At 38.6% G+C, this 25893-nt stretch overlaps 2 protein-coding genes across 2 annotated transcripts; one reads left to right on the plus strand and one right to left on the minus strand.

Annotated features, from left to right (window-relative positions):
* Positions 1 to 724: 724 nt before the first annotated feature.
* Positions 725 to 1516, minus strand: LOC145010269 (uncharacterized). Its single transcript, XM_078968833.1, has one exon. The coding sequence runs from the start codon at positions 1514 to 1516 to the stop codon at positions 725 to 727; it is 792 nt and encodes a 263-aa protein (XP_078824959.1).
* Positions 1517 to 18242: 16726 nt separating this feature from the next.
* Positions 18243 to 18566, plus strand: LOC145010270 (uncharacterized). The gene has a single exon (XM_078968834.1). It carries the CDS (start codon positions 18243 to 18245, stop codon positions 18564 to 18566), a length of 324 nt encoding a protein of 107 aa, XP_078824960.1.
* Positions 18567 to 25893: the final 7327 nt, after the last annotated feature.

Consider the following 25893-nt stretch of genomic DNA (forward strand, 5'->3'; position numbering starts at 1 on the left):
AATGACCAATTTCTATAGGTTTTTTGGGTGCCGACCAGTTTTCAATTGCCTTTATTTTGGAAGGGTCGACGGGTATTCCTTCTGAATTGACCACGTGACCTAGGAAATCAACCTTCCTGATCCAAAAGTCACATTTTGAAAACTTCGCATAGAGCTTCTCTGATCTAAGAGTTTGTAATACTTGACGAAGATGTTAACCATGTTCCTCTTTGCTTTTTGAGTAGATAAGGATATCGTCAATGAAGACTATGACAAATTTGTCCAGAAATGGACGACACACTCCATTCATTAGATCCATGAACACAGCAGGTGCATTCGTCAATCTGAATGACATCACTACAAACTCGTAATGACCATAACGAGTTATGAACGCGGTTTTGGGAATGTCTTCCTCCAAAAGTCATATCTGGTGATACTCGGATCTTAAGTCTATCTTCGAGAAGTAGTTCGCACCTTGAAGTTGGTCAAACAGATCGTTGATGCAAGGCTGAGGATATCGATTCTTGATGGTAAGTTTATTCAGATCGCAGTAGTCTATGCACATACGAAATGATCGATCCTTCTTCTTTACAAACAAAACCGGTGCTCCCCAAGGTGAGAAGCTTGGTCTTATGAAACCTTTGCGTAGGAGTTCGTTAAGTTGGCTAGATAATTCCTTCATTTCAGAAGGTGCAAGGCGATAGGGGGATTTGGCTACAGGAGTAGCTCCAGGGATTAAGTCGATTCAGAATTCGACTTGTCGTTCGTGAGGCACTCCTAGAAGTTCATCAGGAAATATATCAGGAAAGTTGTAGATCTCAAGAATGCTTGCGATGTCATTCACTTCTTGCTTTTTGTCTACCACGTGAGCTAAGAATGCACAGTACTCCTTGCGAAGGTATTTTTGTGCTTTGATGCAAGAGATGATTTGAAGGTTAGTTCCGGGTTTGTCACTGTAAATAATAAGAGTTTCATTAGTTGGAAAGTTCAAGCGAATAGCTCTTTCATAGCATAGGATGTCAGCATGGTTAGGGCACAGCCAATCCATACCAATTATGACATCAAAACTTTTGATAGAGACTAGCATAAGGTCTATTGGAAAAGATAAATCATTCAAGGTAAGGGTACATCCTATGTATATATCATTGGTTGATTCAGATCTTCTGTTAGCCATTTCGACTGTGAAAGTTTCATTTAGCGGTTGGGAGTTTTGATTTAGTAGATGTTTAAAATTATGTCTCACGAAGCTCTTTTCAGCACCACAATCAAATAGAATGCATGCATAAGTGTTGTTGAGAAGAAACGTACTCGTGACCACTGTAGGGTCGGCCACTGCTTTTTCGTGACCCAATGCTAAAATTCTCCCAACCCCAATGGCATTTCCAACTTTTGGACAATCTCTCTTGAAATTCCCCACATCACCGTATTGGTTGCATGTTCGACCTACTCCAGTGGCAGGTACTTGATTAAGGGGTTGAGGTGGTGTTCTAAAGAATCGGGTAGTATGCCCTTTCCTGTTGCAGTTACTACACTGCATTTATTGGCAATTTCCGTTGTGGTGAAAATTGCACTTGTTGCATTTAGGGAGGTTACCAGCATAGGGCTTAGTTGGTGCAGGGTTATTAGGAACAGCATCAGGTACAATAGCAACGTTGACTGTAACTAGTTGTTGCTTCTTTGAGGATTCTTGTGAAAACTTGCCCTTCATCTTGTTCCAACATTTCTTGTTGGTGTTGTTGTTGTTATTGTTGCTGTTGTTTCCCTTCAGTTGTTCTAGTGCAGCAACTACTGAGTTTTAACGTGCTCCGTGATCAATAAGAGATTGTGCCAGCTATTTTGCGCTATCAAAGCTAATAGGCCTTGAAGCTAAAACACTTGACTGAATTTGGGGCGACAATCCCCAAATATATCTCTCAATCTTTTAATATAGAATTTAAAATATGAAAAAGACAATTAGATATCAAGAATGAATACGAATTTGATATCTTAAAAGTAAATTACTTAGTTCAATATGGATCTTGTAAAGAATTGGAAATAGAAGTCTACTACAAGTACAACCTGCAATTGGATATTATGAATTTGAGTGGTTATTTTTAAAAGAGCATGAGAACACATGTCAATTATATTGGCATATTTAGTACATATAGTTCGGAAAATTTGACCTTAAAGCAGGTCTACAATATACCGCAATACTAGGAAAACATCGACATCAAACTGACCTATCGAAAATGAAATTTTCGTGGTCGTACTGAAAAACATGAAAAATAACGCTAGAACATATCCGAAGACTTAAACTATAAACAAAAGAGTAAGTAGTGAACGTGTAGATTATAATATACTTCCCACTAGATCCAGCCTTGGATTTAGCTAACTGACATTCTACCTCATACATACGCCTTTCTTGTTTTACTTGTTGTTCTCTCAGTTCTCTGACTTCGGCTTGTGATGTTGCTAGTTCTCTCATCAGGTAGTTAGTACGATCTCTTGTTGCATAGTGACTGTATTCTAGGTTGTGAATGTTAACGTTGTTGACTCCTGTAGCAGCATCAACCCGCATGACTCGGTCGATGGTATTTCTTCCTTGTTCCTCGTTACGTGCCATACGACGAAGTAATATTACTGGAAGGGCTCTGTCTGCTGAGCCTCATGTGTCCAAATTGTAGAAGCTTCGATCTCCCAGGTAAGGATGGTTCTGGCCCTATTCGTTACTCCACCTATCTAAGTTTATTGCCCACAGAGGTGTTGCACCTTGGAAGTTTTTGTCGTGGGTTGGGGTTCTGAGTAGTTGAAGGTGGGTTGTATATTTGAGGCTCTGTGTCTGTACCACTAGAATCGCTATCAGTAACTTCAAGTAGTTCTTCATATGAATTCATAATCCAACCCTCATCTTCTTGGTTGTAGGGGTCTCCGGGTAAATTATTTGCAACCATTGTTATCTAAGCGAGAATAGGGATAAGAGATACAAATTATAGTTTGTAATGATAGATTATGGATACAAGTTTCTACAAGAGAGACTTACAATTAACAAGTAATGTATTATTTATGACTCTTTCTAGGTATTACTATAACTATAAAGTGTATACTAATTATATATAACTAGGGTATAACCGACCTTCGATTAAACGATCCGGCTCTAAATCTATAACCAAACAAGGAACAGGAAAGGAACCTAGATCCTATATTCTAAGTCTATATAAGTTTAATTATATATAATTGTAATATACCCTTAATATTTATAATTCTACCCTCAATGGTTCTTTTGTTTCACATGTTTTTATTAGTATATAGTGCCTAAAATACCCCTATAGTATTTTAACCTTTATGTTTTGTTCTATAGTTCTTTTCTATATGTATGGATGGTAAGTTTTAGACATGTCACAACATTACTATCACTCCAAAACACATGTTGGTCATATCTCAAATCAATATAGTTGATTAGGCAATATTAATCTCAGATATGATTACATAACTGTCCAACTTTGACTATAATGTTCATCATCCAAATATTTTTAAGTTATTATGACTGTGATACTGTACTTGTATGTATGAATGTTAGTATACTTCTTGTAAAACTACTTCAATTTTTTTAAAAAGTATACTTGTAGTCAGAGCTCTTAGCCCCGATGTATTTATAATTTGTATGTCTTTTATGGATTAATATACTATGTTCACTATAAACAATGCTCTGATACCAATCTGCACACCCCCAAACCAGACGGCGGAAACATCCGGGGGTGGAGGACTTCATTTGTAGTATCACAACACATGCATAATAGTAATCATAGTACAAACAAACATTGTATTTAATAAGTACAAATATTTTCATGTGTTTCATCATTGTATATTGAAACCAAAATAATTATACAAAAGAAGAAGATATGACTCAAAGTAGCTCCATCTTCTCAAAAAGCTCAGGGAGTACCTGTTTATTGTTTCCCTGGGAATACAAATAATTTGAAAAGAGAGTATCAACATAAAGTTGAGTGAGTGCATAGGTGTTTATGTTTTGAAAGGATGTCTCTGTATCATGCATATGTAAAATGTTTCAAAAAATCCTGTATTTTTTGTTGTATATGAAAAGTAGTTTTATTCCCATAAAACAATTCTATTTGTAAATCCATGTTTTGTATTTGTATTCCTTTATGTAAAACTTGTAACTGAGAGTATGCCTGGTTCCACCAGCTTTTATTGAAAACTGTATTGTACTATTGGAGTTTGTATTATGTTGTAAACCAGTACTTTGAAAGTGTACTTATGTTTAGTTGATTATGCACTAACATACTATTAATATCTTTTTAATGAGTTATTATATTTTGAGTATTTTTGATGCCTTAATGTCATTTTATCATGATTTGAAATCATTTATTTGTAACACAAAGTTCTTGTGTTATACATGTATCCCCCCCCCCCCCCCTAAAACAGTAAAAATTATGAAAATATGAGGGTATGAACTCACTTGATAAGTGGTGATTTGGCCAACATTTTGTTTCCGTAAAAGGATTTTATCTGAAAAAAACCGGCTTAAATTGGGCGTAGTTTCAACTAGAGAAGGTTGTTTTTCTCGGGAATCTCGGGGCTTCGGAGCTTGCTCAGGGTTTTAGATATGTTTCGGGGGCTTTGGGGGTTGTATGAAAGCTTATTTAAGTGAAAGGAGTGAAAAAGATAGAAAATGGTGTAAAAAGGGACTAAATTTGAGAAGTCTCGCAACCCTTTTATATAGGGTGCGAAGGTTCGGCCGAAGTAGGGGAGTCAGCAGCCACGCGTCGGACGAGCGAAGGAGGGTTGGACACGCGTCGAATAAGGTGTCTTACGAGCCGACTTAAACGTCGCCTAGGATGTGCGGCGCGTCGCACGCACAGTGGACCTCAAATTCGAACCAATCAACGATGGACACGAGTGACATGCGTCAGACCTGTGAAATTGCCCGGTATTATCCATAAAATCTCAGATTTTGTGCCAAAAACTTCCGAAAATCATAACTTTCACATACAAACTCCGTTTTTGACGTTCTTTATATGCACACGTAGGTAAATTTATACTCTACGACTTTTGTTTAGACTTTGTCGGCTAATTTTGACATTATTTTTAATATTATTATTTTTAACAGATCGGGACATTAAAATTCGTTAAAAATCATAACTTTTTCATCCGACGTTCGTTTTGGTCAGAATTTTTACCGTTGAGCTAGTATTAATGAGACCTTCATCTCTCGTTTAGGTTGTTTTGGCTAAATCTCGCTCGATGCTCGATCTTTATTTCATGTTTTTAGTTGTTTACCGCTATTCCGAAACTTAGAAAAATCATAACTTCTTCATATGAAGTCAGATTTGGGCGTTCTTTTTATGGAACTTCTCGATTTAATTAATAATACAACTTTCATTTAAATCACTAAGGATAAAAAGCCTTTTATTGAAAATTCAGTTTTTACATTGAACAGTGTTTTGCCGGTTTTGTCGCGGATCTTCGATCGGTCATAACTTCTTCGTTATAACTTGGATTTTAGTGTTCTTTATATTTTTGGAAACCTTGTTACAATCTCTACCACTTGGTTCATCCGAATCAAGATTGTTTAATACTTTAATTTTGAGGGTTAATTATGTAAATATACATAGTATGCTAAAATTTCTCTTTATTATTTTAAAAAGAATTACAAATTGACCTACACTATTACATAGGTTTGAAATAACAGTTTGTTACAGAATCCTTTTTACCTATTAAAATAGAGAGCAACCATATTATTATCTAGTTTTCAAGTTCTTAACTTTGTTTGGTATTGGTAACATAATCCACGTAACTTCCATATTTTCTCTAGATTATTAATTGAAACTATAACTTAGATATATATAAACAAACTTTGTTCCCCTTTATGCTTCACCTGAAAAGCATCCACAACATCAAGCTTCAAATACCCTGACAATGTTGTCCTTATCCTCTGGACATACTGGAAGCAACAATTGACTATAACATGGCATAACTTTATGTTGGTTTGTTATTCTGGTTGTGGATTTAGAGGAATGGAATACACCTCATGGAGCTTCAATGAGATTTGGAAGTGTAACTGATGAAGCTACTCTCTCAGTGGGATTTACGCTATGTTGTCACTTGATCATTCATTGAATAGGAAACACTTCTAAAAGAAGAAGATTATTTATCTAAGGAGGAGTAGACCTCAAATGTTATTTGTTTGAGGAGGAGTTAATATCAACATTCTATCATCTCCTTATCATCTATCATTTTGTTGTAACTCATGATACATTGATTGTTTCCGCTGCTCTTATTGCCTCTACTGCTGATAACCAGAACGGGGAAGGGAAGAAAAGCTCTTACTCTCAAGGGGAGCACAAGTTGAAGAATTTATTGGAGATTACTTTTGACATCATTAGATAGGGGGAAATTATAAGGTCACATATTATGATTTGATGAGTCAAACATAATTACACGCTGACCTCTAGCGCCGACGTCAACACCAATGCCAACGTAAGCTCCAGAATGATCATCATTAGCATGAAGACAAGTTCACTTGAAGTTGTTTTCCCCTGCTCCACATCCTCCGTCATGAAAGTCGCCTGCACATGCACCAATTCCTTGAGAAACTGGGGGCTTTCAATCATCCTGTCTACAACCCATCTAAGCCCATCACGGAGGATCCACACCATGTCCTTTTCCAACAACACTTTTGCAACACTTTCCCTAAACAAGTCTGCCTCCAGCTCTGCCGCTCACTCGCTCAGGTTAGTGTTCTCTAAGGTCAGGGACCCCATACGATCGTTCAAGCGCTTCACCTCCCCATCCAGCCTTGCCACATGTTCTTCTAGACTTGCCTTCTCACACAACAAAAGCTCTTGTTGAGCCTCCCAATTGTGCTTATCAGCTTCCATCCTTGCCACCTGGGCCTTCAACTCCGCACATTCAACACTCATCTTGTTCGAATGAGACTAGATAGCCTCTATGTCGAAAAGCGCTCAATAGCTAAAACCAGGTAAGATAAGACTTGGGCGGCGGCATAACGAAGACCGTTGGCCATGTGCTTATCTGCCAAGACAGCCAAAGCTTCAGTTGGGCTGGCGGAAAATCATGCCGAAATCACTCAAGATCAGTGTCGTGGTCGGACACAAGGTCTCTGAGGGTTAAGGTCCATGATGGCATGTAGGTACCTGAATGAGACCTTGAAGGAGGAGGGACGACTCCCGTTTTACCAAAAGAAGTAGTCGTAAGACCCTAAGAGGACGCAGATCCATCTTCCGCCTTGGCTACCTCAGTAGCAGGATCATGGTCAGTCACGTAAGGGTTTTCTTTTTCTAAATGTCCGAGAAGTTTAGTCGCCCTATAGTGTGCCCCCTCCAGCAGTTTCGAAGGACCTTCATCGGGGGCATTGGTGGAACCTTTGGGGACCCCTAGCTAGAAACTCAAATTACGTTTCTTGTGAAGCGGGTGCTCGGTGCTAGCTGTGTTAACTAGGGGTGAGAAATGAAGCCAGGTATTCGTTTTTAAACTGGAACCGCCAGTTCTGGTTTTCATTTATACAGAACCGCTACCCGCTGGGTAACCGCCATAACTCGTTTATATATATATATATATATATATATATATATATATATATATATATATATATATATATATATATATATATATATATATATATATATATATATATAGGTTTTATGGAAAACAAAAAAACCTAAAAAAAAACCCTAAAATTCACTAAAATGCATAAAAAATACTTAGAGATCACAAAACTTTTTTTTGAATTTTTTTAGTGAAAAAATCGCATGTTTTTAAATAAATTCGCTGATTTTTGTTTTTTTTGAAAGAAATTTATTTTTTTAATTTTTTTTTTAAATTTGATTTATTATTTTTTTCAACAAATTCATTAAAAAACCTGCAATTTTTTTATAAAAAAATTAAAATTTTTTTTTGTAATCTCTAAGTATTTTTTTTATGCATTTTTAGCGTTCGTTTAGGGTTTTTTGTTTTCCAAATAACTCTTCCCAATACATATATATATATATATATATATATATATATATATATATATATATATATATATATACATGGTCGATGTCGCGACACTCAAGATCACCATCGAATAGACCTTGAAGAGGTTTTTCGAAGGAGATAACCTCCTCCACACCTGACAACAAAACAAAGGCAACAATGGTTAAAAAATTACCGATTTTAAGGTACTTCACTGAGTTAAAAGGGGGACGGTGAGAGAAAAACAGAAGAAGAAGCATCATACATTCTCTCTGTATGTTGAACTCGAGCTTTTTCCCACGAAAAATCAAAGTGGTACTCATCCCACCAGCGGCCAAGAAGGAGTCGAGCCAATCTTCACAATTGATGCTAACCTTCTCTAGGGCATTTGCCAGCTCTTTGTCAGCACCAAAGAGCATTGGAGCACGGTCCACATACGTATTGGTGCTTAGATAACTAAGCACCACAAGGTTGTTGTTCACCCACAAAAACTTCTCCTACAAGTTCTTTTTGAGTTTTTTTTATCATGGATGAGGGTAGGGACTCCTCGTCGACGAGAAAGGTTGTGAATCCCAGACTGGGTGGAAGCATTGAAAAAGTACTTGAACGACGGGACAGATGGTTGATGGCCTAGGGCACAATAGAGAAGCTCAAAGCCTACAATCCTGTTTATGGACATTGAGGTTATTTCCCTCACAAAAAACCCATATTCACGAATGATCAGGTTGAAAAAAATATGTAGTGAGCAAACACAGACCCACCTCGAATAAGGCAATCAGAATGCCGACCTTGCCCTCAGGAAGACTATAGAGAGATGCATTGGGAAGAGGGATTTGAACCACATGTTCATGGATAAACCTAAGTCGGAACTGGAAGGATTTCTATTCCGTAGCACATAGCTCCCTTCCCAAAGGACAAGCGGCAACCATGGAAGAATGCAAGAAAACGTTGAAAGGGTTATTTGGAGCAAGGAATCAAAGTGAGAATGAAGAGAGTGATAAGGAAATGTCTAGAGGAACAAGGGCTTAAATGCTACAAAAAGTATCGAACCGTCTCATGGTGAAACCGCTGAAGAACGGCGACTTCATCCTGAAAACCGCATAGACTAATAATAGCAGTCAACCACGTCTCTATAAATAGACCATAACAAATTTGCTACATTAGCAATGCAAAAGCCTTCTGGTCTAAGTGACTTGTTAACGTTACCATATGCAGCCACATTAAACTGTACGTAAAGCACTGACGGGATGTTATCAAGCCAAGACCGTGGCCGAGACTTAGTCTTAACCCAAGTAGGCCAGTCTCGAGATGACGGCCCACTTCCCCTCACAAGGAAAAAATATTCCTCGTGATGCTCTTATTCTGTCACGGCCAATCAGGCCGTGACAAAGAGAATCGTGACGCCCAGAACTAGCGTCACCTGATTGTTAGTTAGCATGGGCATACTTCTCCTAGTGATAGTGTACCACGTTTCACTCCCAGATGGGAGAGCCAACTCATTCCGATAGTAATACGTATAAAAGGATCTCTTCCAGCCTAAGTAAAGGATCCATCTTCTCCCACATACAATTTTACCTAAATCTCTATGAGTAAAAACTAACTTGATCATCGAAGCGACGTCCCGGGAGAACGCTCGGTCATCCTTTAAAGATTCTTATGTGTTGTGTTCTCAGGTAAACCTCTAGGAAAAACCCATCTACAGGAAACCAGTTCCCTATAGATCATGTCACAACAATACTGAAATGTATCCGATTGATACAAAACTTCAGCCTTTATCTACTCGAAGGTTGTGTAAGACTTCGGCATCTGCAAGTTATGGATAAAGGAGTATGTTCTAATTGTCCTGGCTTAAGGATGTCGTGTAAATACAATCCATCATTTTCCATAGTTCTCACTAAATAGTGTTGGCAGAAGGGTGGGGTGATTGTCGACTGTTCAAGAGGTGTTGTAATTGATGTAATTCAGACCTTGGAGTCTCTACTTGCATTGGCTTATGAGTCTGATCTTGGAACCTTTGATGTAATTCAGACCTTGGGTTGTAGATGTTGTATTCAAGTGGTTTCAGCCCACATTGAAGGATTCGAATTAGGAGGACCGACTAAGACTTTGAAGAGTGTATGAAAATGGAAGCAGGAACCGATGTTAGTGATGAAATCTAATTTAAGTGGGGGAGAATTGTAACACCCATTTTCCTATGTAGGTTAGCGGAGAACTTAGATGAATCAAAGGGGGGATTTTTAGGAAAGATTGAATACCACAATGTGGAGGATGGATGGCCACGATGTGGAATGGAGGATATAAAACACATGTTTTGGATGGTCGCCACAGCATGGAAATAAGAATACCATGGTGTGGAAGCTAGTGTAACCTAAGGCCATGAAGTTTTAAGGTTTTTGTCTTATTTAAGCCCCTAAAAATTAGGTTTAGGGCATTCTCTTCAACCTCAAACCCTTCCATAGTGAAACTTTAGCCTCCATGCATGCTTAAGAGCTCGTTCTCTTGATTTGAAGCTTATTCATGGAGTTTTGGTGGAGTTTGCAAAGAGTGAAGTTCATAAAGAAGCAAGGAAGCAAGAAGCAAGTTTGTATCCAAAATTCTCTTTTTTTATGAGTTTCTGAAGGTACAAAGTTCATACATTGACATCTCTTCTTCTATATTCAAGTTCTTGATCATATTTAGGTAGTTTTTGTCCATTACTTGGATGTTCTTGGAGTTTAAACAACTCCAGAACTTGTGGTGGCTTTCCTAGGTCCTTGATTTTTGTTGATTGAGAAAAACAACCATGATTATTGTATCTTGTGTTCATGCTCAAGTTATGGCCTTATTAAGAACTGAGTGAACTTATAGTTGTAGATCTTGGCTTGTAATGGAGTCTTAAAGGATAAAGTTGGAAATTTTATCCATTAAGCCATTGAAAAGGATTAGTTCTGAGATTTTGGGTTAAGATATGTAAGGATTAATCACTTTAGAAAATTTTATCATTCTGCCAATTCCCACAGCATGGCCAAGGAATGGCCACAACATAGCAAAGTCCCGTTTGGCGTTTATGTTGTTATGGATTTTCCACGGTGTGTCAAAAGTCTGTAAGTTGATTATTTTGTCCTAGATGCACACAATGTGGCAGAAGGACCTCCGCGTTGTGGTAAATGTTGACTTGTTGACCATTAACTTTTGTTAATAGTTGATCCTTAACTTTTTGACCAGTTTGACTTTGGGTCAAACTTGAAGGAATTGGGCTTTTGATTAAGGTTCTAATGTGTTTTGGTGCTAGTAGGTCGTAGGAAAAATAATTGTAGTAACTGAACGTGTCGCGAAGATTCTTGGGTCTCCGATTCAAGTAAGTTTCCTAACTATACTTGGGGGTCGAATGCACCAATACCATCCCATTAGATTGAGTTATGTATCCTTATGTATAGGATGTTGTTGTATTATAGTGATCGATTAGATATATCCTTTTATGTTAGGATATAGGAGTAAAAGGTGTGATGGTTAGAGTACTAGTGGACTCGTTATCATCTAGTGGAGTACACTAGGGGCTGTATATGTCCATATAGGATAGTCTAAGAACTCTTGATCTTGGATTTTTTTTCTAGCCCCTCATTTGGTTGAGGCACTAGATCAGGATCGTCTGTTCAGATGTCTATCTCACCCCTAATTACATATAGTTATGCATTCCTTGGAGATTTTCCAGTAGCAGTGATATGTGTATATTTAGTCATATATTTTGTCTAATATCTTAATACTTTTTGGCTATTTTGTCTCAATTATTGAACAAAAGGCACTTAATTATGTTAAAATTATATTTTCAGCCTAAAAGATATGCTCGAGTAAAAAAGGAAGCGGGACTAGTAATCGGAAGCTCGGGATTAAAGTTAGAAGAAATTAAGCTAAAAAGGTGAAGAAATCGACGATTTGGTCCTCAAATCGACGAGTTTATGAGAAGATTCACGAACCATTAGGTTCCTTAACGTACAAGCCGTACACGGGTTTTAAGTGATAGACTCGTCGAGTCGGTCAAAGGGACTCGCCGAGTTGCCGCTGTTTTTCAGAAAAACTATATAAAGGACATTATTACCTGAAACAAAGAGGTTGGTTGGATTCTTTTGGTGACTTATTTAGGAATAGAAGGATTCTTGGAGCTCTGAATTTCGATGATCAACCCTAGAGATCAATTTGTAAGAGATCAAAAGGCAACACACATTCTCTTTTCTCAATCTTTTGCATACACTATGTTTTTATCATTAGATTTCTTTTTTTGAGATGTTAACCATTGTAGGTTTGAGCTAAAAACTCATTACTTCTGTTTGGACTAGATAAACTTAGGAATATGGTTTGATTTTATGGTTTGTATTAATTGGATTTGGTGAATTGTTTTCTTAAGCTTGTTAAAGATGCTTACGTGTTGATAATAATTATTTTCTGTTAATTAGCAAGTCTATTAAGTTTCATGAACATCATCTGAATTGTTTGTTTCATACGATTTTTGTGAAAACAATATTATATGCCTAGTATTAGTGAATACGAACCAAGGATTAACTAGAAAATAAGTAAATTAATGTGTCAGGTTGTGTGATGAACAACCATACAAGATGTTGATTGAATTGATAAATTTAATTAGCTAATATTACAAGTCTTACTTAATCCAAATTAAATGCTAGGAAACTTGTTAGTTTAATCAATTGGCCACTATTTGAATTAATTAGTTTGCTAAAGTTTAGTAATAGTGAGCATGAATCTAATCACATTAGAAATCGGTAGCCAATGATAAATTAATCCATTGCACTTGCCATAAAATCAACCAATGGAATAAGTGAGTCGATCCTTTGTGAAATATTTATATTGCATAAAGTTACTATTTTTATTACTTAATTAGTTATTTTATGTTACTAGTTTTTCTGTTTTAGATTTAAATATTCAATTTTTCTGAGTTAGCCTTGAACTCGTCGAGGCCAGTCGAAGCGACTCGACGAGTCCATCGTGTTTTACATTTTTGGTTTTACTTCGTTTTATTCTTTTATGCATGTCTTTCTATTTTATTTCAGGTTTTATACAATTCGTGGATCAAATACGCCTTTGGTCCACCACTTGAAGACCCGAAATCCGCTCTTACGAATAACAATGATAAAACCATCAAAAAAGCTAACCCGCCAAGGAAGTCACCTTTCAAGGACCTTAAATCAGTCTTTGGAAAGAAGAAAGGAAAGAACATGGGCGAGTCTAGCAGTCAAAAGAGCGAGGGGATCAAGATAGAAAGCTTTGAACAAACTCCCAATCTAAAAGAGACCGAGTACGAAACAAAAACCGAAGAAGAAAGCGAGTAAGAAAGCGAACCCGGTAAAACCATGGCTGACATCGCAAACATAAGCAGGGGTGACTACAAGAAAAGGATGCATGATGATACTGGACTAGGACTCGTGCAACCCACGATTCCAGTAAATGCCAACTTTGAATTGAAAGGTCACATACTCACTAAACTCAAGGACATCCATTCTACGGGAAGGATCACGAAGACGCATACAAGCACATTGACTAGGTTAAGGACATAGCTGACTACTTCAACATCCCTAATGTGACTCGCGAGACTGTTTTTCTTTGTGTGTTACCGGTTATATTTAAGGGAGCCGTAAAACATTGGCTAAAATCACTCCCTCCAGGATCCATCACCACATGGCCTCAATTGCGTGAAGAGTTCATTGATCAATATTGCCCTCCTTCAAAAATAGAAAATTTGAAAAAAGCCATTGAAAACTTTGAACAGCAAGGAGGCGAGTCACTCTATGAGGCGTGGGAGAGATACAAAGTCTTGTTGAGGAATTGGCCACACAACGATCTTAACATTCAACAAGAAATCCCCATTTTCTGATGATGGAGTGAACATGACAACTAGGAAACTCCTTGACTCCCAAGGACCTCTCACCAAGAAACTTCCCAGTGTTATAAAGGAGCTAATTGAAGAATTCTCTAAAAATTCTAGAGAACACCATAACCCAAGGAATGAATCAACTCAAGGGGCAGTGAACTCAGTTTTTGATAATATGGCGGTAGTAATGGAAAAATTGGATATTTTGGACCGAAGAATGACAAAGATGGATCAATCCATTAATGTGATCCAGGTAGGATGTGAAAATTGTAGAGTGCCTCACCTTACTAAGGATTAGGCGAGCATGGGAACCAAAAAGTGCAAGTTTGTTACTTGAGTGGCGATATGTATGATGAGGATTGGAACAAACCAAAAAAAGAATGGCTACCATACGATGACTAGATGAATGAAAATGAGGAAAAATATAGGTCGAAGACAAGAGGGTTCTATCAAAAGGAGGAACCGGTGCAAGAGAAGAAAATGGATTTTGAAGAGATGCTCACAAGATTTGCAGCTGCATCTGAGAAAAGACACAACAAGAACGATGCCGCAATAAGAGAACAATGAGAAATGACAAAACAACAACTAGAAGTGATGAGAAATCAGCAAGCCTCTATCCTCAACATTGAAAAACATCTAGGCCAACTTGCACTACAAATCAATCAAAGAGCACCGGGTGAACTTCCATGTAATATCGAGAAAATTTTGAGAGGTGTTCAAATCAACATCGTGACGACTATAAGTGGAAAGATAATTAACCCTCTAACCCTTATCATGAATGAAGATCCAAAATAGATACAGAAGGAACAGAAAGAAGAACCGAAATCACAAGCAGTCGACTCGACTCGTCGAGCCCTAGAGAAGAACTCGACAAGTTCCCCGTCTAAAAATAAAAATGATCCTCCTTTAAAACCTTATCAACCTCTATTGCCATTCCCAGGCAGGACTAGACAAGAAAAGCATAATGAAGATTATCAAAAGTTCCTGGAGCACATCAAATCCCTTAAAATCAACATTCCTTTCATCAAGGAGGTTGCACAAATGCCCAAGTACTCAAAATTCTTGAAGGAACTACTCAAAAATAAGAAGTAGCTAAAAGAGGTGTCTAAGTTGGTTCTTAATGAAAATTGTTTATCCGCAATGTTGAACAAATTGCCAAAGAAGATGGGTGACCTAGGTAGTTTAACTTTGTCATGCCAATTCAGGAACCTAGCTACTAGTTATGCATTTGTGGATTTGGGGGTGAGTGTTAATCATATGCCATACTCTTTCTTTAAGAAGTTGAACCCTCCAAAGCTGAGACCGATTCGAATGGTGATTCATCTAGCAAATAAGACGGTAACATTTCCAAGGGGGGATATGTGAGAATCTATTAGTTAAAGTTGATAAATTGTATTCCTCGCGGACTTCATAGTGCTAGCCATGGAAGAGGACCACCAATTGCCAATTATTCTTGAAAGACGCTTCCTAAACACCGCAAGTTCCATAGTGGACATAAGAGAATCCAAACCTACCATTCAAGTGGGAGACGAGTCAATCACTTTTGGAGTTGATCAAGCCATGAAGCATTCTAAGTATAGTGATGGCACAACCTTTTCGATAGAAATCTTGGAAGAGATAATGGAAGAATGGAAAGAAGTCAAGTCAAGAGAATTCACTTATGCCCTTGAAGATGAATTTGATGTTGAAAGAGACCTGAAGAAGATTGAAAGAATGCTTGAAGAAAATGAATAAGAAGAAATCATAAAAATTTCCAAAAAATCGACTCACCGAGTTGAAGACATAGACTCGATGAGTCCACTTTAAAATTCACGATCAAACCTAAAAATTGGGCACAACTCGACGAGTCTGGTATCTGGACTCCATGTGTTCAATGTTCAGAACTCAGACATAGAGCTGAACACTTTGCCAACACATCTAGGATATGCATTTTTGGAAGAGGGTAATCAAAAACTTGTAATTATATCTTCTGACCTCACAAAATCTGAAAAAGAGGTGTTAGTCCACATTTTGAAGAAAAGAAAAATGCCTTTGCGTGGAAAATTATCGATATTGAAGGAATAATACCTTCTTACTGCTCTCATAAGATCAACCTTGAAGAAGGTGCAGAGTCGGTAGTGCAACATCAAAGGCAGTTGAACCCGAACATGCAAGAGGTGGTCAAGAAGGAGGTTGTCAACCTTTTAGATGTCGGGATCATATATTCAATATTCGATAGTCCATGGTGAATCTCGTCCAAGTAGTGCCAAAAAATGGAGGAATGATCGTCGTAGCGAACAAGAAGAACGAGCTCATAACTAAACGAACGGTAACCAGTTGGCAGGTGTGCATCGATTATCGAAAGTTAAACGATGCCACTTGCAAAGACCATTTCCTTCTCCCTTTTATTGATCATAATGCTAGAGAGATTATCGGGCCATAACTATTATTGTTTTTTAGATGGGTTTTCAGTTTATTTCCAAATTCCCATTGAACCAATAGATCAAGAGAATACAACTTTCACTTGCCCAAGTGGAACATTTGCCTATCGACACATGCCTTTTGGGTTATGCAATTCACTGGCAACCTTTCCACAATGCATGATATTCCACGACATGGTGGAAAAATTCATGGATGATTTTTTTTGTTTTTCGGCTCGTCTTTTCATGATTGTCATGCTAACCTTGATTTGATGTTTGCTAGGTGTGAGAAGACTAATTTAGTTCTTAATTGGGAAAAGTGTCATTTCATGGTGAAGGAGGGCATTGTTTTAGGCCATAAAGTTTCCAAAACTGGGATTGAGGTGGATCGGGAAAAAATTGATACTATTGCTAAATTACCCCCACCAACTAATGTGAAGGGTGCTAGGAGTTTTCTAGCATGTGGGTTTTTACTGCCGCTTTGTTAAAGATTTTTCTAAAATTACTAGATCTTTAACTCAAATACTTTTGAAAGATATATCTTTTGATTTTCCAAAGTACGTTTATCCTTTTTTGAAATTTTGAAAGAAAAATTAACTAACGCCCTAATCATTATCACCCCGAATTGGAACTTACCATTTGAGATAATGTGCATTGCAAGTAATTATGCTTTATTAGATGCACTTGGCCAAAGGGTTGATAAGCACTTTCAACCCATTTACTATGCAAGCAAGACCCTAAATCCGACCCTTGAAAACTACACCAAAACTAGAAAAGAATTATTAGCTATGGTGTATGCCTTCGGCAAATTTTGTCCAAAGTTAATTTTTTCTAAAACTACTGTTTTAACTTACCACTCTACTATTAAGTATTTTTTTGCCAAGCAGGATGAAAAGCCAAGGTTGATCTGATGGGTGTTGTTACTTCAAGAATTTGACATTGAGATCAAGGACAAGAAAGGGATGGAAACTGTAGCTGATGACCATCTTTCTAGATTAGAAAATCAAGCAAGGCATGAAATAGACAGCAAGGGCATTGAAGATAGCTTCCCAGAAGAATACTTAATGGTAATAATGGGGGAGAAGCCCTGATATGCCGATATTGAAAACTTTCTGGCATGAGATTTTCTTCCAAAAGGGCTCACTTACCAGCAAAAAAAAGAAGCCCTTTTCAGAAATCAAATATTATTTCTAGGATGAGCCTTATCTTTTTAGGAGTTGTGCAGATGGGATCATAAGAAGATGTGTTTTTGGCAAGGAAATTTGAGACATACTAGAGCATTGCCACAATGGACCAGCAGGAGGACATCATAGGGTACAATTCACTGCTAAGAAGGTGCTTGATATGCGGTTCTATTGGCCTATTATCTTCAAGGATGTTGCCACTTATGTGAGGGAATGTGATATTTTCCAAAGGGCAGGTAATATTTCGACAAGGAATGAAATGCCTCAAAGGAATATTCAAGTTTGTGAAATATTTGATGTGTGGGGTGTGGATTTCATGGGACCATTTCCTTCATCCAAAGGAAATAAATACATACTTGTGGTGGTGGATTATGTGTCAAAATGGGCAAAAGTGCAAGCATTACCAACCAATGATGCAAGGGTTGTGGTGAAGTTTCTAAAAAAATATTTTCTAGATTTGGAGTACCCAATGCGTTAATTAGTGATAGAGGAACCCACTTTGCTAACGACCAACTACCAAAAGTGTTGCAAAAATATGGTGTACGTCATATATTTTCAACACCTTACCATCCACAAACAAATGGGTAAACTGAGGTCACAAATAGGGAAATCAAAAGAATATTGGAAAGAATGGTGGGTAGTAATAGAAAAGATTGGGCGGAGAAATTGGATGATGCACTTTGGGCATTTAGGACCGCATTCAAAACAACCATTAGAAACCACACCCTATATATTCGTTTATGGTAAAAATTGTCATTTACCCATGGAGCTTGAACATAAAGCCTATTGGGCTTTAAAAACATGCAATTTTGAGCCATATGAGTTCCTTCCAATCGACTTATGCAAATGAATGCTTTAGAAGAATTGAGGAACGAATCCTACACTAAATTGTTGATCAATAAAGAAAAGAAAACAAGATGGCATGATGCAAGGTTGAAGGGTAACAAGGAATTTGAAGGCAAGAAAAAAGTGCTTGTATATAATTCAAGACTAAAGCTATTTCTGGGAAAATTGCACACTCGTTGGTCCGGGCCTTTAACAATCAAGCATGTGTATCCGTACGGGGTAATTGAGTTGTGGAGAAAAGATGGGTCAAGCTTTAAAGTGAATGGGCATAGGGTCACGAAATATGAAAAGGACATACTAAATGAAGAACTAATAGACGAATGAATGAATTTTGAGAATGTTGCTACAACGTAGAGCAAGAAGGCGTCCAGCTAAAGTCTCATAAAAAAGAAGCGCTTATGGGAGGCAACCCATTGTTTGAGTTTGCATTCTTTTTACCCTTTTCTTTTCGTTTTGATTTTTAGTTTCATTTTCTTTATTTTGTGTGTTCTAAAGGATTTTTAGTCTAAAACTTCTTTTGAACTTAAATTGTTTGCTTGAGAACAAGAAAAGTTTGAGTGTGGGGTGTGGTGAAATTTATTATAAGAGAACAATTTTTTTTCGAACAGAGGATACAACTTGTCACACCCCAAAACCAAGAACGGTGGAAACGTTCTGGGGCGGAGGACGTCATGTAAAGTATCACAACACAGTAAATGTAAATAAGCAAACAACATCATCCATTGCATTAAATATATAATTTTAATACAAACGTGTTCTGTACAGTATAGACACCAAAAATAATGTGTATCAAAATAATAAGATGAGTCTTGGATGCGCTCCATCTTCTCAAAAGCTGGCCTCGGTACCTGTCTACTGATGACTTGAGAAAACAAGTTATTTTGAAAGAGTTTATCAGCATTAAGCTGGTGAGTTCATAAGTATTTTAGTGTTGGTATTTGTCATCGAAAAACGTTTGAACAGGTATCAAGTGTAAGTTTGTAAAATGTATGTAAATGTTTGTAACTGTTTGTAAAAGTTTGAATCTCTCAGAAAAACCTATATTTTCTATTAAAGTAGCCTTCTACCAAGGCTTAACTGCTTTGTATGTTCGTTTACTGTAAAAGTGTGTAATTTACTCAAGTGTAACTATCATTTTCAAAATATAGTTTGTACATAATTGTTTAAGTGAAAAGATCACTAATTGTGTAAAGAGTAAATTAATGTAGTACTGTAGTGTTGTATTATAGGAACTACTGTTGTACTAACTACCTTAAACCAGATTTATATTAAGGTATCATGTGATAAATTGCACCATACTATCGACTGGTAACAACGACATACGAATGGTCGTAATAATGGAATGACGTTTGGCACCCGCAGACCTACAGGTCCGGCTATAGCTAGCAGCAAGGTGTAGGATAGTCAATCCAGTATAGATCTATGCGCAAACTCATGCTCTCCTTCTAATAGAATTCTGGCTACAACTCGGGCCATGACAATTAAGGCATGCTCCGATACAGTGGATCACAATTGTTAACGTATTCTTGTATATGTAATGTAATGAACTATCCTAGTATAGTTGTATATGTTCTCTTTCTAGTATAGTTGTATATGTTCTCTTTCTAGTATAGTTGTATATGTTCTCATAGTAATAAGTATTAACTCATGAATGAACTGACTCATTTATCTAGAAATTGTAGTAGTATGATCCTATGTTACCCCGATGGTAACTTACTGATGGTGTACTGATAAGTATGAATATGGAAGTACTTTTATGTCTATATATGTATATTTGAAATATAACTAATATTGAAACGACCTTCGGACGACTACCCGAAATCCCACCAGACCACATCTCAATACGCGAAAAGGAAATAGGGTGGATAGCCTTCCTAAGCCCTTTAAACATTTCTTATATATCTATACATATATGGGCATGCAATTTATAAGAAGTAAAACAAAGTTTAATAAAAGCATTTGATAAGTAAAAGAGTTTGTAAAGCATTTTGAAGTAAAACAGTTTGATAAACAGTTTGAACAGTGATAAAATCATTGGTTTTCTAGTTATTAATCGCATGTGATTAATGTAATCACATGTGATTGATGTAATAACTATAAGTATTTAACTTGTATCCCCCCCCCATAAAGTATTTAAAATCATTTCAAAGGTTAATTAAAGGGGTATGAACTCACATGTGGTGAGTGGATTGGATTGAAGTATCGGGTACCGTGCTAGGTGGCAAACAGAGACTTGTTCACACGCACGAGCCTAGTTATCATAAAATGAGAATATATATAACTAATTAGCCCAATAATAACTTAATAAAATAATTTGGGACACTCAGGAACATGTAAACACTTTGTATAAGTGTTATAGGTCCTAAGGGTTGCTTCTAGGGTGTTATGGGACAAGGCAAAAGGGTTTAATGTACCAAAAGACCTTGAATAAGAGTTTACTACCCAATAAACTCCACACAAGGATTGTACGGTCGTAAACCCATGAGTTTATGTCCGTGAACTCTTGTCTTGGTGGTTTTGGGTGTTTTAAAGTGCTAAATGATTTCTAGAATATGCCTAGCTTGGGTGGTTTAATCCTTTAGGTAGTTTAGGGCCTTAGAATGCTCCTTTGAGGAGTTTACGGCCAAAAGACCAAATCCCCTAGAGTTTACGGCCGTAAAATCCTATGGGGTGGGTGTTTTAATTCATTCAAGCCTCTTGCACACAAAAGAAAATTTCTAGACTTTTCTTTAAGGCTAAAAGGGACCTTAGGCACACTTTGGTGCCTTTACTTGGAGTTTACGGACCAAGAGTTATTCCTTGGCCGTAAACTCCATTTAAGGAGTGTTTTTGATGTGTTTAAGTCTCCAAAATAGCTAGAAGTATTAGAGGGTAAATGTCTTAAAGCCTTAGGAGTGATTAGGGCACATTGTCCCTTGAATTTGGAGTTTACGGCCTAAGACTTTATTGGGCCGTGAACTCCTTAAACTATGTGTTCTTGATTATGTTCTAGCCTCAAATGATCATACATAATGTCCTTAACTAGTTACCTAACAAGGAAATGGGACTAGATAGCTCTTAGGCTTCGTTTTGGAGTTTACTCCCCAAGAATGTTCTTGGGCGGTAAACTCCCGGATCTTACATATTTGACATGTAAACAATGTTATTAAGCTTATAACAAGCATTAAAACAAATCTAGGAAAGTAGAATCACGATTTGGGATGGAAACCCAAAGATCTGTGAGAGAGAAAATGGCTTTTCTCTAGTTGGAAATGTGAATAATGAATGAATTTAGTTCAGAAATCTATTTATAGTCCTGAAATATTTTGGCAAAAAATATTTTTATTCCGGAATTGATTTCTAATATATCCGAGTGTTGGAATAACAGTTTTGCACAAAACCGTAGTGCATCCACTCTCCTGATATTTGCTGAAGTGTAAACCCTAAATTACTCCAACTTATACGAAAAGTCTAAAAATCGACTATGACTGTTATAACTTCTATTGAAGTGATATTGTTGGTAGAGAATGGAAATTTTGGGTTGTCACATTATCCCCCCGTTAGAAGGAATTTCGTCCTGAAATTAGAATTTAAGAAAATAAGAAGTTACAAATAACTAAGCGAAAAGATGAGGGTGTTTCAGTTTCATCTGATCCTCGCGTTCCCAAGTGATACATCGAATGTAGAATGTACGTTACGAAGTGTGTCAGGTAGATCGAGTTTGTAAGCTACTGGGCCGACTCTTGCGAGAATCTCGAAAGGCCCTATGTACCTCGGATTAAGCTTCCCACGCTTACCGAAGCGTATGAAGCCCTTCCAGGGTGAGACTTTGAGAAGGACTCGGTCTCCCACCTGAAATTCCAAAGGTTTTCTTCGCTTATCAGCGTAGCTCTTCTGTCGGTCTCTAGAGGCTTTCAATCGTTCACGGATCTGAACGATTTTCTCTATCGTTTCCCGAACGATCTCCGGACCGGTGAGAGTACTGTCAGAAGCTTGCCCCCTGGCTAATTGGGTATCACCGACTTCAGCCCAGCACAGAGGGGATCTGCACTTTCGGCCGTAGAGGGCTTCAAATGGTGCTTCCTTTATGCTCGTGTGATAACTGTTGTTGTAGGAAAATTCGACGAGGGGTAAATGAGTATCCCACGCTTTTCCAAAGTCAATTACACAAGCACGCAACATATCTTCTAAAGTCTGGATTGTTCTCTCACTTTGTCCGTCAGTCTGTGGATGGTAGGTTGTGATCATGTCTAGCCTTGTTCCCAGGGAATGTTGTAGTGATTGCTAGAATCTTAAGGTGAACCTACTATCTCTATCGGAGATAATGGGTATAGGCACACCATGTAGCCGTACGATTTCCCTAATGTATGTTCTCGTAAGTTTCTCCATCTTGTAGGTTTCTTTGATCGGCAGGAAGTGAGCAGACTTGGTCAATCTATCGACGATGACCCATATGGTATCAAGTCCCCCCGTTGTCTTGGGCAACTTGGTTATGAAATCCATAGTGATCCGCTCCCACTTCCATTCTGGAATCTCTGGTTGTTGTAGTAAACCAGAGGGCTTCTGGTACTCGACCTTAACCTTTGCGCAAGTAAGGCATTTACTTACGAAGGTAGCAATCTATGCTTTCATATTAGGCTACCAGTATAGCTTTTTAAGATCCAGATACATCTTATTTGAACCTGGGTGGACGGAATACCGAGTGTTGTGCGCCTCGGTCATGACCAAGTCTCGGAAACCACCGTGTTTCGGTGTCCAGATCTGGTTCATGAAATATAAGGCTCCGTCACCCTGGCTTCTAAATTCTTGTCCATTCCTTTAAGGGATTCACTCGTCACATTTTCAGGTTTCATGGGTTCAAGTTGGGCTACCTGAATTTTCTTAGACAAGTGTGAATGGATGGTTATTGACAATGACTTGACTTTGCGACCAGAATATTCCTTCCGACTTAGGGCGTTTGCTACTACGTTGGCTTTACCCGGATGATAACGAATATCGCATTCGTAATCACTGAGTAGCTTGACCCACCGTCGTTGTCTCATGTTGAGCTCCTTCTGATCGAATATGTGCTGTAAACTCTTGTGGTCGGTAAAGATAGTGCTTTTCGTTCCATACAAGTAATGTCTCCAGATCTTCAGAGCAAACACCACTGCTCCCAGTTCAAGATCGTGGGTCGTGTAGTTAACTTCGTGTGTCTTCAACTGTCTGGAGGCGTAGGCGATGACCTTACCCCGCTGCATCAGAACACACCCGAGCCCTTGATTAGATGCATCGCAGTAGACTACGAAGTCCTCTATCCCTTCGGGGAGGGATAGTATTGGCGCGGTGCACAAGGCTTGCTTGAGCGTTTGGAACGCTCTTTCTTGTTTCTCTTCCCAGTCAAAGGCCACGCCTTTCTGGGTCAGGGTTGTAAGAGGTTTCACTATTCGGGAGAAGTTCTGAATGAATTTGCAGTAGTAGCCAGCGAGACCTAGAAATTGACGAATTTCCATAGGTGTCTTCGGTGCTGACCAGTTCTCAATGGCTTTAATTTTGGATGGGTCCACGTGAATTCCCTCTTCGCTTACCACGTGTTCTAAGAATTCGATTCTTCGGATCCAAAATTCACATTTCGAGAACTTCGCATAGAGTTTCTCCGTTCGTAAAGTTTCTAAAACTTTTCGCAGGTGATCGCCATGCTCTTCCTTACTTCGGGAGTAGATCAGGATGTCGTCAATGAAAACGATGACGAACTGATCCAAGTAAGGTCGACATACTCTGTTCATCAGGTCCATGAAAACTGCGGGCACATTGGTCAATCCGAATGGCATCACCACGAACTTGTAGTGTCCGTAACGAGTTCGGAAGGCTGTCTTTGGAACATCCTCCTCTAGTACTCGTAACTGGTGATATCCGGATCTCAGATCAATTTTGGAGAAGTAACTCGCCCCTTGCAGTTGGTCAAATAGATTGTCTATGCGAGGCAGAGGGTAACGATTTTTGACTGTCAGTTTGTTGAGTTCTCTGTAGTCGATACACATACGGAATGATTCGTCTTTCTTCTTAACGAACAAGACTGGTGCTCCCCAAGGTGAGAAGCTTGGTCTTATGAAGCCCTTGCTGAGCAGTTCGTTAAGTTGACCAGATAATTCATGCATCTCTGCTGGTGCTAATCGGTAGGGCGACTTGGCTACTGGGGTAGCTCGTGGGAATAAGTCGATTCTGAACTCGACCTGTCATTGCGGAGGTAATCCAGGTAGCTCTTCTGGAAAAATGTCAGGGAAGTCGCTCACTACTGGAATGTTCTTTAGTTCTTTCGTTTCGAGGCTCGTGTCGACGACGTGAGCAAGAAATGCGTGGTATTCTTTGCGCATATATTTTTGTGTTGGAATACTTGATATAATGTGAAGACTCACACCAGGTTTGTCGCTGTAGACTATAATAGTTTCGTTAGACGGGAGGTTTAGACGGACTGCTTTCTCGTAGCACATGATGTCGGTGCGATGAAGACTCAACCAATCCATTCCGATAATAACGTCGAAGCTTTTTATTGAGACCGACATGAGGTCAATTAGGAATGAATGGTTATCTAGAGTTAGGATACAACCTAAGTATATGCTATTCGTACTTTCAGTTTTTCTATTAGCCATTTCTACTGTGAATTGTTCTTTAAGTGCGTGTGGTTGTTGCTTAAGCATGCGAGCAAATTTATGTTTAACGAAGCTTCGCTCCGCTGCACTATCGAACAGAATGCATGCATAGGAGTTATCGAGGAGGAACGTACCAGTCACCACTATCGGTTCATCAACTTCTTCCCCGTGGCCTATAGCTAGTACCCTCCCTGCTCCTCCAGCATTCTTTGTCTTGGGGCTGTCCCTCTTAAAGTGGCCTGCTTCTCCACATCCATAGCAGGTCGAGCTGGTGCCAGAGCCGGGGACTTGGGTGATCGGTTGTGCCAGGAACTTACAGAAACGGACGGTGTGTCCTTTCTTGTTGCAGTTAGAGCACTGCATTTCACGGCAAGGGCCGTTGTGGTGGAAGTTGCATTTGTTGCACTTAGGCAAACTTCCAACATACTGCTTCATCAGAGCAGTAGCAGTAGCAGGGGTTATCGCGGCATGCACTGCCACAATTTGCTGCTTTTTGGCAGCTCACTGCTTTTTCTTGTCATCCCAGAACTTCCGCTTGGTGTCAGCGGGTTTGGAGGGTTCCGGGATGGCTAGGGTTGTTGTGGTTGCAGGGGTTTTGACTCCATGGTCAATGAGTCGATGTGCCAGTCGCTTGGCACTATCGAAGGTAGCGGGGTTTGATGATAGGACATTCCCCTGATACGGAGGCACTAGCCCCCATATGTACCTTTCGATCTTTTTCCCTTCAGTGGGAACCATATTAGGGCAGAGGGCCACCAGTTCGCTGAATCTGGCGGTATAAGCGACAATGTTGGTGCCCTTCATGGTCAGGCTCCAAAGCTCCTGCTCCAATTTCTGGATTTCGCCCCTCGGGCATTATTCCTCAATCATGAGGTCTTTCATCGTTTGCTAGCCTATGTCGTTGGCTATGACAAGAGTTAGAGCTTTAACGTGGCCGTTCCACCACGTCAGGGCCTTTCCTTCAAAGGTGCATGCGACATATTTGACTTTGCTCGCAGCAGGGCATGAACAAATTTCAAAGACTTATTCAGTCTTCTTGAACC

Source organism: Lactuca saligna, chromosome 8, assembly GCF_052625555.1.
Source record: "Lactuca saligna cultivar CGN05327 chromosome 8, ASM5262555v1, whole genome shotgun sequence".
NCBI classification, from domain to species: domain Eukaryota; kingdom Viridiplantae; phylum Streptophyta; class Magnoliopsida; order Asterales; family Asteraceae; genus Lactuca; species Lactuca saligna.